Genomic DNA, 13,985 nt, shown 5'->3' on the forward strand with positions numbered 1-13,985 from the left:
CTTTCAACAGTATGATTTTGAGATCCATCATCTCACACTGTGGACAACTGAGGGACCCATGGACAATTATTAGATGAAGGTGAAAACATTCACTGATGCTCAAGATGGCAACACGATGCATTTTGTTTAAAGATCTTTATTTTATTTAGCACTGCCCTTTAGAAGCTACATGAGATATTTATGTTTCCCCGATAACAAAAGTAAAATTTACCCCAATCATCCAATTCAAAAAGTTAACACCCACCGACTTTAAATGCATATTCTGGTGTATGCAAACTTATGAGCAGAACTGCATTTATAAGCATCACCTACTGTCAGAGAATGATTTTGCATCTGCTTCTCTTTCCATACACACTCACAAGTGGATAGTGATGTATATTGCCAAACACAGTCCATATGACTTGTGCTCTATGTTCCAAGTCTTCAGTTAGCTACACGATAGATTAGTGTAAAAAAATACCTTTATTTCAGTGGTTGCTCACGGACATTGAACTCTGAGAGCAGTAGCTCCTAAATGTCATTTCCACGTGGGTGGAATTCTTCTGCAACCTTCTACAATGTCACTCAAATATGCGACTACATTTTCATGCTAGCCGACTAAATAATGTCTATCATTAGCCATTGGCTAATAAACTGTTAGATTTCACTCGCCAGAGTTAGAGGCTAAGAATAAGTTTAGCACAGATATATTTTCACTCGCCTTGAACACTCTCCATCTTGAAAGTGCACTATTGCAATTTTTCTCAATGGCAGCATATTTGATGCACAGTAAACTTTAGTGTGAAGGCACCCGACTCGCCGTTACATAGCTGAGAGCGCTTTGTGTTTCTCTCACATGCAAAGAGAGAGTGAGAGAGTCTTACATACCGTGTAGAACTGATGCGCTACATGCAAATTATATTCTTTGTTGTATTTTCCTGTCAAAGCAGAGTTCATTTGGATTTATTCAGCCTTTAAGAACAAACAGAAGCCACTGCCGGTTTCTTTTGTAGTGGGTGGAACTAATGAGCAAGCGCTCACCTATTACCGTCCCCGTTTTGATTTCAGCAAGTCAGTTCGAGCGAATGCAGATAGCGTGATTAATATTCATTAACCCTGCAGCTCATCGGACCTTGGCATGTTTTATACACGTAGTTACAAGTAGTAGAATTAGTAGTAGTATTATAATCTTATCAGTATTCTTGATAGTTTTTTTTTTTACAGAAACACTGAACGACCAACATCTCAAGCACCACCAGCCCTAAGTTCTGTCAAAATGACAAATATGCAATGATACATTTTCATTCGTACACATAAGTCTGACGAGTAAACAAAAAAATGTACTAGCCAATGTCAATTCTATTGCCAAGGTGAGGGTTGCACTGAATCATTCTTCTTCAGACTGTTGACTTGTCGCTGTCTAAACAAGCCCGACATAGAAGTTTCTCACCATAAAAAGCACCTCTGCAGAGGATGGTATCTCACAAGCTGCTATTGTGAACTCGCCGCTCAGCTACCTTGTTCCGGCGAGAAGACGTACAAGAAGCTGAGCTCATGAGGCATTGACAAAAGAGCTCACTGCAGCCACCAATTATATATTGTCCATATAAAGCATCACTGAAATATTTACATTTATTTAAATTTAAATTCTCTCTTACGGTTATATTTTTCAATAATTCAACATTAAAAAGAGAAACTATTGCCAGTGTTTTTATAGAACATTTTCAATGAAATAAATATTTCTTTTTTTATAATTTTAGTGAAATTATTTGGTAGTCAGAGGCACCAGATTTTTTTTAAAGGTTTAAAGGAGGCATGACCCAAAAAATTAGAGAACCACTGGCTTAAATGTAGCACAAAAATTATGCAGACTATAATACTTTTTTGTTAGTCAAAAAAAAAAAAAAAAAAAAAATATATATATATATATATATATATTATATATATCCTCCAATTTCATTGTATGGAAAAGCAGTTTTTCCCTAAATTGTTTTCCAGAGCAACATGAGGGTAAGTAAGAGATGACAAAATGTACATTTTTGAGTGAACTATCCCTTTAAGGAGCACATTTTTGTACAAATTAACACAGACAGATATAAAATATGTGAGATGATACCTTGCGTTCTCCTTCATCTCCAGATCCATTTTCACTGTCACTGTCTGTCACCCTCTCCTTACACTTCAGGTCAATGGAGCTACCCGGATATGAGTCCTCTGAATAAGACACGACACACAATAACAAACAATAAAGTTACAACAGAATGACACAATTGCTAATAAATAATTACAAACATATTTTTAAAACCCTTATGGACTCAAGGACCTGAGAAAGCATCTCAGAAAATCAAGTCTGACTCACCAATGACATCATCATCCCCCTCTTCTTCACAGATGACCATACGCTCATCGTCGCTTGTCATGTCCTCACTTACCCCCCTCTGCGTCTGAGAGAGAGCACTCCGCCCTGCAACCTGACCACCATCCCCACACATCTAAAAATACAGGAAGAGTTAGTTGAGCATAGATCTTTGAAAATGTGTCACTTGCACAAGTGTGTATCTAATACCTGTGCCAGCTCAGCGAGTGCCTGTGGATTGCCTCTCTCGCTCCTCTCCAGATTATGCATGGCGCTCTGAGAGAAGGCACGAGGACGGGGCAATTGACCATGTCCCTCACCTCCGCCTCGCTCTGACACACTCACCATGCCGGGCCCCACACCTTTGAGCTCCATCCCCATTGACACAGACGGAGGTTCTGAAATAGAAGAATTTGATATGTATTTTGTGCATTCACAATGTAATAACTAAACAACAGGCCACAACAACAGAGTTTAACAGTGCCTGTCCACTATTTCAGCGGCCTTGGATCTAGAAGTGTTTTTTTTCCTATTCGTGTTTTTTAAAAAGTTTCTTTGTTAAAGCCTTGTAACTCATCAACCAAACCAAATAGCTATGAGGTGAACTACAACATTACAAACTTTGACATGCTTAAAGGATTAGTTCACTTCAGAATTAAAATTTCCTGATAATTTATTCAACCCCCATGTCATCCAAGATGTTTATGTCTTTCTTTCTTCAGTCGAAAAGAAATTAAGATTTTTGATGAAAACATTTCAGGATTTTACTCTATAGTTTACATCAACAGCTAACAAAGGGTTGAAGGTCCAAATTGCAGTTTAAATGCAGCTTCAAAGGGCTCTACACAATCACAGCCGAGGAATAAGGGTCGTATCGAGTCATCGAGTGAAACGATCGGTCATTTTCTAAAATATAAATAAAAATGTACATACTTTTTAAACCACAAATGCTCATCTTGCACTAGCTGTCATCACGTTGAAAAGGTCACGCGTGACGTAAGCAGAAGTACCAAGCAAGCATTTACAAGTATTTACTAAGTCAAACGGCCTTTACAAAAAAAAGGTAAAACAACGATGTCGGATGACTTTGAAGATGGAGTTTTTCGCTCTACCATGGTACTTCCACCTACGTCACACGTGACCTTTCCAATGTGATTACGTAATGCACGGCACATCGCAGAGCAGTGCAAGATGAGCAATTGTGGTTAAACAGTTTTTTTTTGTTTTGTTTTTTTAAGAAAATGACATCGTTTCACTTGATAAGACTCTTATTCTTTGGCTGTGATCATGTAGAGCCCTTTGAAGCTGCATTGAAATGGCAATGTGAACCTTCAAACCATTCTTAGCTGTTGAAATCCACTATATGGAGAAAAATCCTGGAATGTTTTCCTCAAAAACCTTAATTTCTTTTCGACTGAAGAAAGAAAGACATAAACATCTTCGATGACATGGGGGTGAGTAAATTATCAGGAAATTTTAATTCTGAATTGAACTAATACTTTAACAGCTTTAATGAGGGACAGATCTAAAATCCCATGAAGCATTGCAAATGTCAATGACAATCAAATTAAAACTATGGAGAAATATAAAACCATCCATTTAAAATTGTTGATCATAAATATAAATATATAAAACAGCATTTCAAGTTTATGGCAAAATATGCATATTTACACAAATATTGAATTAGTTTGAGAACCTAGGGAGACTGACTCTGTTACATCATTCGCAGTGCTATATGGGAGTGGGCGTTCACTGAGAGCTCTTTTGGTGCATTTGCTCTACACAGTTCTCTTATTGGTGTGAGATTTTTATTTGCACAATCATGGCTAATGTAGTTTTTCATCAGGAATTGTGCTGCTAAATATGATAATCTGTATGGCTCATGGGTTCAACAAAAGCATTTATCATTGATTAACAACCTCAAAATGGGATTTTTACTTCTGTTCCAGAAGGAAAATTGACTTGAGGCTGGGTTGGGCCAGTGTGAGACCAAACTTGCCCTAATCGGTCAGTCTATATCTTACATTTCTTGATCATGTATATGCATTTTATTCCTAAAAAATTTGCAAATTTGTCAACATTTTAAAAAAAGGTCAATTATCTAGCTTGCAAGAATGATTTGGTAGCACCAGTAAGATCGCCTTTAAAGTTGTCCAAATGAAGTCCTTAGCAAGAAGAAGGTGAAAATCCTTATTGTTGAGCCCTGAAGTGATATATAATTAATATTCAAAATCCTTTAAGATATTAAAAAGATGTTCAACTATAATTCACATTAACACAGTGCACAGTGACAGCTGCACTGCTTGTCCTGTTCCACACCTGTGGTTTCTGACATGCTTCTCTCGCGGATGTCTTTGCCCCCCGGAACACCACGTCCCTCGCTGCTGGATTTCTTTCTGTCCTTATTACACCATTTCCAGTCAGGATGTGCCTTAAAGTGTGCCTCCTTCACCTGTGAATGAGTGGCAGAAACATTTAGAGGGCTGGAATGACTTAATGGCGGTTATTTAGGTGTCTAAACATGCATATCTGCAAGTGTAAGAGAGTTTGAGTAACCTGAAATGCGAGGTCGTGGTATTTTTGTTTTTCTTTGGGCCCCAAGGCATACCACCACTCTCCAAGTATTTTACTGACGGTGCGGTTGTCCTGGTTTGGGTGTCTCTGGTGAACCAGTGCACGGTGCCGCTTGCTGAAGATCATAAATGCGTTCATGGGTCTCCGGATGTGGTCTTTCTCCCTCTGTAAAGTGAAAGGGTAAGAAGGAATGAGTGAATGTGTCTGTGTGAGAGAGTGAGAGTGTGCAAGCATACGCTATTGTTCAAAAGTTTGTTTTTTTCTTGTTTTTGTTTAAAGAAATTAATAATTGTACTCAGCAAGGACGCATTAAACTGATGACAGTAAAGACTTTTTACATTGTTACAAAACATTTTTATTTCATATAAATCCTGTTGTTTTGAACTTCCTATTTATCAAAGATTCCTGAAAAAAAAATGTATGGATTTCACAAAAATACTAAGTGTTTTCAACATTGATGATAAGAATTGTTTATTGAGCACCAAATCAGCATATATTCATGATTTCTGAAGGATCATGTAACACTGAAGACTAGGGTAATGATGCTGAAAATTCAGCTTTGCATCACAGGAATAAATTACATTTTACAATATATTCAAATAGAAAAGAGTATTTTTTGTATTGTTGATCAAATAAATGTAGCCTTGGTTAGCATAATAGACTTATTTCAACCACATTAAAAAGTCTTACGTTGTGTCCGAAGTCCTGTGTGAGTAGGTACTACATTTGAATTTGAATTTACTTTGCGGTCATTAAAAAAAGTACTCTATATAGCATGAATATGGGTAGTATGAATAAAATTCAAACATACTACATTCGCCATGTTATTGCCATGTGTGACCTAGCAGTGTCAGTTGCGTCGCTTCACATCCATTGATAAACCCCCTCCCGTGGCCTCACGGGATAGTAAAGTGTCCATCGAATGTGTGCTTTAGTATCTCTGCGGAAGTAGTAGGTCATCCGGGGACTTTTCTCCTACTGTTTTTCGAATACTATGTATTCAGACATACTACTCTTTTGGCGTACTGTTTTTCACATACTACACAGTAGGGAAGTATTTGATTTCAGACCCCAAACTTTTGAATGATAGTGTACATGTGTTAACGTGTACCTTGCCAGGACTGGATTTGTCATCTTTGGGCAGTGCACTGAGGGACTGAGATCTACGCTTTCCAGGAGACGCAGAAATTGGCGGATCAGGAAGAACCCCGGGGAAAAACCTGGACACAAAAATGCCAGTTGAACATATTAAATGTTAACTGAGGAGAAGAATTAGTGGAGATCCAGCAGTATGCGTTTATTATCCCAGTATAATGCTATACTGATTATCCCCATCTAGCTTTACTAAACATGCACAACAGCTCACTCTGAAACAATCTCTCTTTCTTGCTTACAACAAGGATTATTATTCCTCACACTACAAGCATGACTACAAAGGAAGCATTTGATCCCAGCTGCCTATTTTTAACAAGTGTGAGAACAACACACCATCATCCGGAGTTATTTCATTAATTGCAGAGATATCAGGATGATGTATTTCTACTTGAATTCACAAGACTTTTAAGATGTTTTTTTTTTATTATACAAGCATTTATTAGTTAACTGATAATTATTACACTGTCACAACCGTATAGCTACTGTGGCCCAAAACAAGCTCAAAAGATCCTCCAATTTCACTCTTGCAACCCTCAGGGCCCTTCACTGTGCCGTAAAACAATACAGCAGAAAGCACTGAGCCAATTACTGAAAACTGCAATGCACAGTGTCAGTGAGCTACTGCTTTGCAGCCCACCACCAAAACAGAAAGCACAGAGCTGTACGGAGCACGTCTGTAATATCCAGTGTACAATATTAAAGAGATGGATGCTTCACAAATGTCAATAACACCTTAATGCAAAGATAATACAAGAAGCTTAATGGGGTAAAACGCATTTAGCAGGAACTGTACCAGATGAGTTGATGATTATAAATGGAGCTGAATTTTATATGTGAATTATAAAGGAGAGGGGAAAACAAGTGGGAGAAGTGTATTCAGATGACAGTTCATTAATGTAAACTGCCTCTGGTTTGCTGCTGTCATTCATACAGAGACACAGGAGAAAGTGGAATGCTTTTGTTCTCCCTTTCTTTGTGGTGCCATTATGCAGCTCTTTCCACACACAGGAATACCAGCAACAAAACACATTCAAACAGAATGACGCATCTCACACACAACACACACTAGACAACTCACGGATCATCCACGTCACTTTCTGTTTCACTGTCAGGTCTCTCTCGCTCAGCATCCTTCTCTCTCTCCGGGGGCAGTTCATCAGCGGAGGGAGTGGGGCGTGAGGAAGGGTTATGTGCTCCCTCTATAATCTCCTTCAGCACTGACCCGCTCTGAGACTCTGAAAGTGAAAGCCGAGTTATTCATTACAGCATCTTTAATGAATCCCTCCAATCTGGCAACCTCGGGGGTCAATCGTTGCACTGGGTAATGGCTAAATTACAGAGGCTAGAGTTACAGCGAGTCACTACAAATGTGACAGGTGAGGCCAAATACATAACAGAATCCAGACTATCCCAGGAAATATGCTTCCAAATGTTTTTATTATCGACCACAAATAGTTTTGTATAATCTCAAAAGGTTAACAAACACATTTTAGCTATTTTTGGAATCAGACAATGGCTGTACAAAGTAAATTACCTTTCTTCAGAGAAGCCGTCTGGGGATGACTGACAGTTTGTTGGCCCTCACCAGGTTGAGCCGATGGATCTGATTGGGTGGGTGCCAGGAAAGGGACCAATGAATGCCAAGGAAACACTGGAACCGATCTGGGCTCAACATTAGTCCACACTACAGGAGAAAATAACAGAGAATTCATTCAAGCCTGTATTAACACCAAGTAATAAACCATATCAACAGCCAAATCAAAACCACATAAATGACTAGATATGTATGCATATAATAAATATTTTACCATTAGCTGCTTGGAATAAATAGATGTCTCAATATTTGTTTATGATGTTGATGATATGTAAACATTTAAGTGGCACTCTCCATAATATCAAACCCATTAGTAATTTTACAAAAGTCATTAAAATGAAGGAGGAAGAGCAAGGACAAACAGACCAAAACATCTCACATGATTTAAGCTGCAGGCTAACAAGTAATATTATTTATGGAAGCTATCATGTTGTTAAACCAAGCTATCATAAATATTTAAATGTTATTAGAGTTAAAAAAAAAAAATAGCTTTACGAGTGCCATACATTACAAAAAAAGTCTGGGTGTCATGAATACAGTAAGTGCATTAACATATATTGTTCCAGACTGATATTAATCAAGCAGTATTTGGCGCCAAACAATCACTTCAAAATAATATGATTCAAGAACAAAATGTTCATGCAGTTATGTTGTGACGCCGTTACAACTACATAGCCATGACATACGAATACTTTATTTCGACTGCAAAACAGTTCATTTTTCCTTCTATAAGGGAAAACAAATTCAGACACGTTGAGTAATAATGACTGACCAAACATGCTGAGTCCTTGGCGAAGATACTGCGGGCTTTCCGATGAAAACATGGTTCAGTAATAGGCTTGAAATGCTTTTTTTTAAACAGGAAAAACTTCACAAACATGTAATATTAAATAGAAGTAATGTTTCAAACGTTCATCTGATATAAGGTAAAAACAAGTCCTTGCGTTTAAAAATGAAGTATCCACATGATGCTTTTCCCAGACAGGTGATGTTGAGTCCAGCGATGAAAATAAGCGGCCATAATCGATGCTGCCAGCATCCGTCTACTGGAGTTTCATGTTGGTACCAAATGTTCTTGTTTTGACATGTCGTCGTGTAGTCACACTAATCTTTAGTTCATAAACGCGTCCTTCTGTATTCTCAGATTTATTGGCTCAGATATCAGATCATATTCGAGTAAAAATGATGACAGCGTGATATCAGGTACCGCGCAGAATAGAGTAAAGCGCACTTCCACCTCCAGGAACGCGCAGATTATAACAAATGTCGATCTTGGCGTTAAAACACTTTCGTGTACACAGTTACTATTATATAGACTGCTGAGGTTCGAAATGCGGAAACAGGTTTGGTTTTATTTGGATGATGTAGTTTATTTTTGGTCCTGTTTGCCCCCTCCTCGCCCGAGCTTGTTTACATTGACGGATAGCTGCGGGGATGAAGGGGTTAAGTAGGCCTCACGGTCATCCTCGGGCTCGAGTAGTGCAACAGTCCGCGACCTGAGCTCAGCTCAGCCAAGGGGGATTTACATGTACAAGATCACGAATTTGGCAACCGAAAAATATGAATTACATTTATAAAAACAAAAGAGCAATACCGGCATTAAATAAGCAATGCCTAAAAACGTGAACACGGTTATCTCCGAAAATCGTCGCGAAAATGGGAAGCCCAAATCTGCCAATTTAGCAGGTTAGCATGGTCATGGTGCTACTTACACCCGCAGCACGAGTGTAATTTATTCTTTGGGTTGCGACACACAACGGAAGCGATTTTCTCTTTAAAAAAAATATTAACGAAAGATAATATCCATCAGGCAGGGAAATGATACGTATCAAATGCTTAGTAATAAAAGGCCATATGTAACACACATCTATCTTTTTCACGTGGTCACTATTATTCTCCCTGGCTGTCAGTGCACTTTATCAGATCCACATCCTGTTTCACATCTGATCCAAATTCATCAGTTTGACGTACAAAGCCTGGTTTCCCGACCAATATCTGATTGATAAACGCATAATTACATCCTGCATAGCATACAAGTAACCGGACTCATTTTGTTCTGCCACTTTGGTTTAGGGGCTGCATTTGGGAGATCCGGACCTGGTTTCAGCAGCACAGTTCCAGATGAGTCCGTCCCCTCGGGAACGCCCCTGGTCTCGCATCCGCACCGCCGGGCGCTACCACAGAACCTGTCCTCATGTCACGGCGTAAAACTGTAGCGCGACACGAAAACACCCAGATTTAAAAAAGGGAAGAAACGATGTCCGGCAGTGAGAAACTACCAAAGCCAGCGGTCTCGGGTAAAAGGCAGAGAAACAGGCAAACAACACCTGTGCAGTGTGCCAGACCAACAATCATTAGTTACACTGTAGTAACACTGTAGCCTTACTGTTCGTGATATACGCAGAAAATCTACTATTCGTGTCAATGAAATGGTCTACACTTTGATATCAACACTAGTTTGCCAAACAAATCCACTTTTGACTACATCCAGAATAATAGCAGCATCACATATTGCCAAAGAAAATGAAACCCCTGTAGATTGTACAACCGCACGATGATCCTCTACTCCTTAACGCAGAAAGCATCGTTTTGTCCTGCTCTCCTTTACCACTTTCCTTCGGAGGGTTTATTTTGATCTAGTTCAGGCTTAAAAACGATTCCCTTAAAACTGAATTCTAGTTGCAGCGACTTCTCTTTTTAAATGCCTGCTCCGACACCCCCTCCCTCGCACACACCCCGGCCCCAATAAGTCTCATCCAAAAGGCTAATCGTGCAGTAAACTCTTCGCCTTCGGCTCTGACACGCTCGTGAAACTAGTAAGAGATCCACTACCAGATGACTGCGCGAAACTCCGCCGTACCCTAACCCGCTACGGACAACGGCGGGGAAATACAATACAGAGAAGAAAAGCTGGTCAGAGATGATCCGGCGCAGTGCTGTTGTGATGAAATGACGGGTCTTAATTGTAGTAACAGCCCCTAAAGTCCAGTGCGGTTCTCCTGCAGCAGGGTCACTCTCCGATCCGCGGCGGCTTACGCGCTCCCCTCGGCTCGCTCCGAAGGTGTTCGTAGTAAAGAAGTCGTTGTCTCATAACATCATTCAGTTGGCCACGACTCTTCCCTCGATTTCGCTCTCCTCTCTCATTTCGCAAACCCGTTCTTTCTTTCTCTTTCCCTCCCTCTTCCTCCTGTTGTATAGTAGGCTGCCCTCTTTCGTTCTCTCAGCGTGTCAACCTCGCCCAGCCCGTGACCCGCCTTTTACTCTCCGAGTGCTTTCTTAGATTGGTCTACGACGCAACCTATCGTAAGACAATCCGACACGCTGATTGGTGGGAGCGTGCGTTGGAATGTCAGTCATATGCAAATCCAGCTCTGCCTTTCGGCGTCTCACTGGCCGCGGCTGAACAAGGAGCTAATTAATATTTAACACGAAACAAGAATCTGGGGCATGACTTTACGTGGGTACGATCTCGTGATATTTGGTCCCACTGTGACGCTGAAGCAGGCAAAGAAGCTCAGCGTGTCATAACAGGTACTATACATATTCTGGGATTTGAGTTTATTATGGGTTACAACGAATGCATTATTTTAGGACAGATTAATAAGACTCAAAGGCATGTGACTACAAATCCTCACATAACCTGGACTCCCTTCATAACAGTAGTTATAATGTAATACTATTTTTGTGGTCGTATTAAAGAAGAGGGCGCCATAAACACGTAAATATTAGTACTTTTAAAACAGAAACATTTATGTTTTATTTATTTACATTAAAGTGAATAAAACAAATGAAACCTTAATTAATTAAAATGCATTTAACTTAAATTTTGGTCCTGACATAATCTTTACAAAAAAATTCATACACTAACGTGTAAGTAGTTTAAGTAGTGCAAAAATAACTTGAGGAAATGTAACGTCCACTTCCTTTCACACAAAAGCCACATCATCTGCAGTCAATATGAATCTGTCAAAATAAGGCACGAGCATTACCAACAAATGCAAAACAACAATCATTACTCAACTATAGCAATACAATTTGCACATTTTCTACACTTCACAATTTTCATAACTTTAGTTCACAATATACAACAGTTCGCTGCGGTCCTCGAATCTGATTGGCTGAGCTGCTTCCCAAGAGTGATATTTAGTGTACCAGCACTGAGATGTAACATAGTTTGTATCGCTCTGCTGGTTTGTGTTCATGGTGTTGATATTTACTGCATATAGAACTGTTGTATAATAGCAACATCACACTCATGACAGCTGTAATTACTTGCGGATGATTCACAGCCGTGCTTATATTCAGTACAACATCACTCTTGCTTATATGAATTGAACACCTGTCTGCTTTCACTTCTCTCAGTAGTGAAAAGTCAGGGCAAGAGTATGGTTTTGGTCTCTATTGCCTAGTGTGTGGGGTTCAAAGAAAACAGGACACAAATAAGCTAGGTCATTGTGTAGAGGTTTTCTTGGAGACCATACAGCTGTACATAAATCACAAATGTAAAGGGTTAGTTCACCCAAAAATGTCTGTCATTAAGTACTCACCCTCATGTCGTTCCAAACCCGTAATACGTTCGTTTAACTTCGGAACACAAATTAAGATATTTGATGAAATCCGAGAGCTCTCTGACCCCTCCAAAGACAGCAGTTTAATTACCACTTGTTAAAATAGTCCAAGTGACTACAGTGGTTCAACCTTAATTTTATGAAGCGACGAGAATACATTTTTTGTGCGCAAAAACAAAAACAATGACTTTATTCAACATTTTCTTCTTTTTCCTGTCAATCTCCTACACTGTTCACGTAGTAAGCACAGTGCAGCGCTTCCATGTTCATATGTCCGAACGGCGACTCGGTATTGGCTGTCACTGTACATGTGAGCAGCACAACGTGTGCATGTGATGCTGACGCAGGAGCCGGCCAATAATGAGTCGGCGTTCGGACGTAGAACATGGAAGCACTGCACTGTGCTTACTGCATGAACAGTGTAGGAGATTGACAGGAAAAAGAAGAAAATGTTGAATAAAGTCATTTTTTTGTTTTGTTTTTGCCATAGGTTGTAAAAATGGATGGATGATGCACCTTCACTCTCTTCCATTGTAGTAACTGAAGCCGCCAGTGTGCCAATATGGCGCTGACATCTTGAGTCTCGAGTCTGCGCATGAAGTGGAGCCGTGATACTCAGCCACACTCAGAACAAATCATTATGTCGGTGTGAAATAAACAGTTATAGAAATGTAGCAATTAAAGTTAAAGCTCCAATCACCTTGCAGAGATCCTGAAAAAGTCTGTTGGTGCCTCAGTGAGACTTCACTCAGAGAAACTGTCAATCTCAGCTTTCAATCATGACGTCACACCCCCATTTTATACCATCAAATAACTAACTAAAACCAAACTGTTTTAAAAAACGAGCACTTGAACTAACACCAGCGTGATTAAAACAGCCTAAAATGACAGAAATTGTCTTTGGAAAAAAATATTTGATGTGTGATTTGATTGTTTAATTTTTCTCATGTCCCATTACATTTCTTGGAGAGGGTTAGGTTTATGACCTATACTGCTTCCAGCCACCTGGGGGCGATCGAGATGCTTTGGCTTCACTTTTCAGGACTCATGTGGCACGTTTTGTTTTTGCGATCATATTCTTGTCACTTCATAACATTAAGGTTGAACCACTGTAGTCTCATGGACTATTTTTACAATGTCTTTACTACCTTTCTGTGCCTTGAAATTGGTAATTAAATTGCTGTCTATGAAGGAGACAGAGAGCTCTTGGATTTCATCAAAAATATCTTAATTTGAGTTCCAAAGATGAACAAAGGTCTTACAGGTTTTGTAATTAATGACAGAATTTTCATTTTTGGGTGAACTAACCCTTTAAGCAAACCAGCAATAAACAAAGCCAAATTAAGAAAGAGAGAAGTATTCTTCACATACAGTTGTGTTTTTTCCCCTATCTTTTACTATATATTTAACGTTAATAACTTACTAAAGCACAGCAAACTTTGTTTTGGTAGAGTGCAGTAATATAGGTCAGAGAATAAACCACGGTTACTGCCATCAGGACATTGACCAGTGAATCGGCTGATAGTGATTACATCACAGACAAAGGTGACTGTCCAAAACACTATTATCAATGCATACAACTCTCAAGCAGCATGACAGAGGCATGCTCACAGCGCCTATGAGTGTCAGCGGGCCTGTGTGTAGGTTTATGTGTGTGTGCGGAGTTCAGTGACTGGTTTGTTTGTATGGGGCAGAGGGGTACTGGCCTTGTGCCCAGTGTCAGCCAGTCCTCTCACAAACAGTCACGCTACAATGGGGA

At 39.5% G+C, this 13,985-nt stretch overlaps 1 protein-coding gene across 5 annotated transcripts in view; it reads right to left on the reverse strand.

Moving 5' to 3' along the window:
- Window positions 1–13,985, reverse strand: part of cicb (capicua transcriptional repressor b) — a 47,258-nt gene that overhangs the window by 14,009 nt on the left and 19,264 nt on the right. For 4 of the 5 annotated variants that reach the window (XM_067403893.1, XM_067403902.1, XM_067403879.1 and 1 more), the window contains 8 exons: window positions 7,599–7,748; window positions 7,143–7,299; window positions 6,021–6,129; window positions 4,892–5,074; window positions 4,655–4,787; window positions 2,546–2,733; window positions 2,339–2,471; window positions 2,096–2,193 (listed from right to left, as the gene is read on the reverse strand). In XM_067403893.1, the coding sequence (XP_067259994.1) occupies window positions 2,096–2,193; window positions 2,339–2,471; window positions 2,546–2,733; window positions 4,655–4,787; window positions 4,892–5,074; window positions 6,021–6,129; window positions 7,143–7,299; window positions 7,599–7,748 (1,151 nt within the window). Of the gene's footprint in view, window positions 1–2,095; window positions 2,194–2,338; window positions 2,472–2,545; window positions 2,734–4,654; window positions 4,788–4,891; window positions 5,075–6,020; window positions 6,130–7,142; window positions 7,300–7,598; window positions 7,749–8,430; window positions 10,914–13,985 lie in introns of those variants that run through there. The other variant, XM_067403911.1, reaches the window with a different exon arrangement.

The sequence above is a fragment of the Chanodichthys erythropterus genome, chromosome 2, assembly GCF_024489055.1.
Source record: "Chanodichthys erythropterus isolate Z2021 chromosome 2, ASM2448905v1, whole genome shotgun sequence".
In the NCBI taxonomy this organism is placed as follows: Eukaryota; Metazoa; Chordata; class Actinopteri; order Cypriniformes; family Xenocyprididae; genus Chanodichthys; species Chanodichthys erythropterus.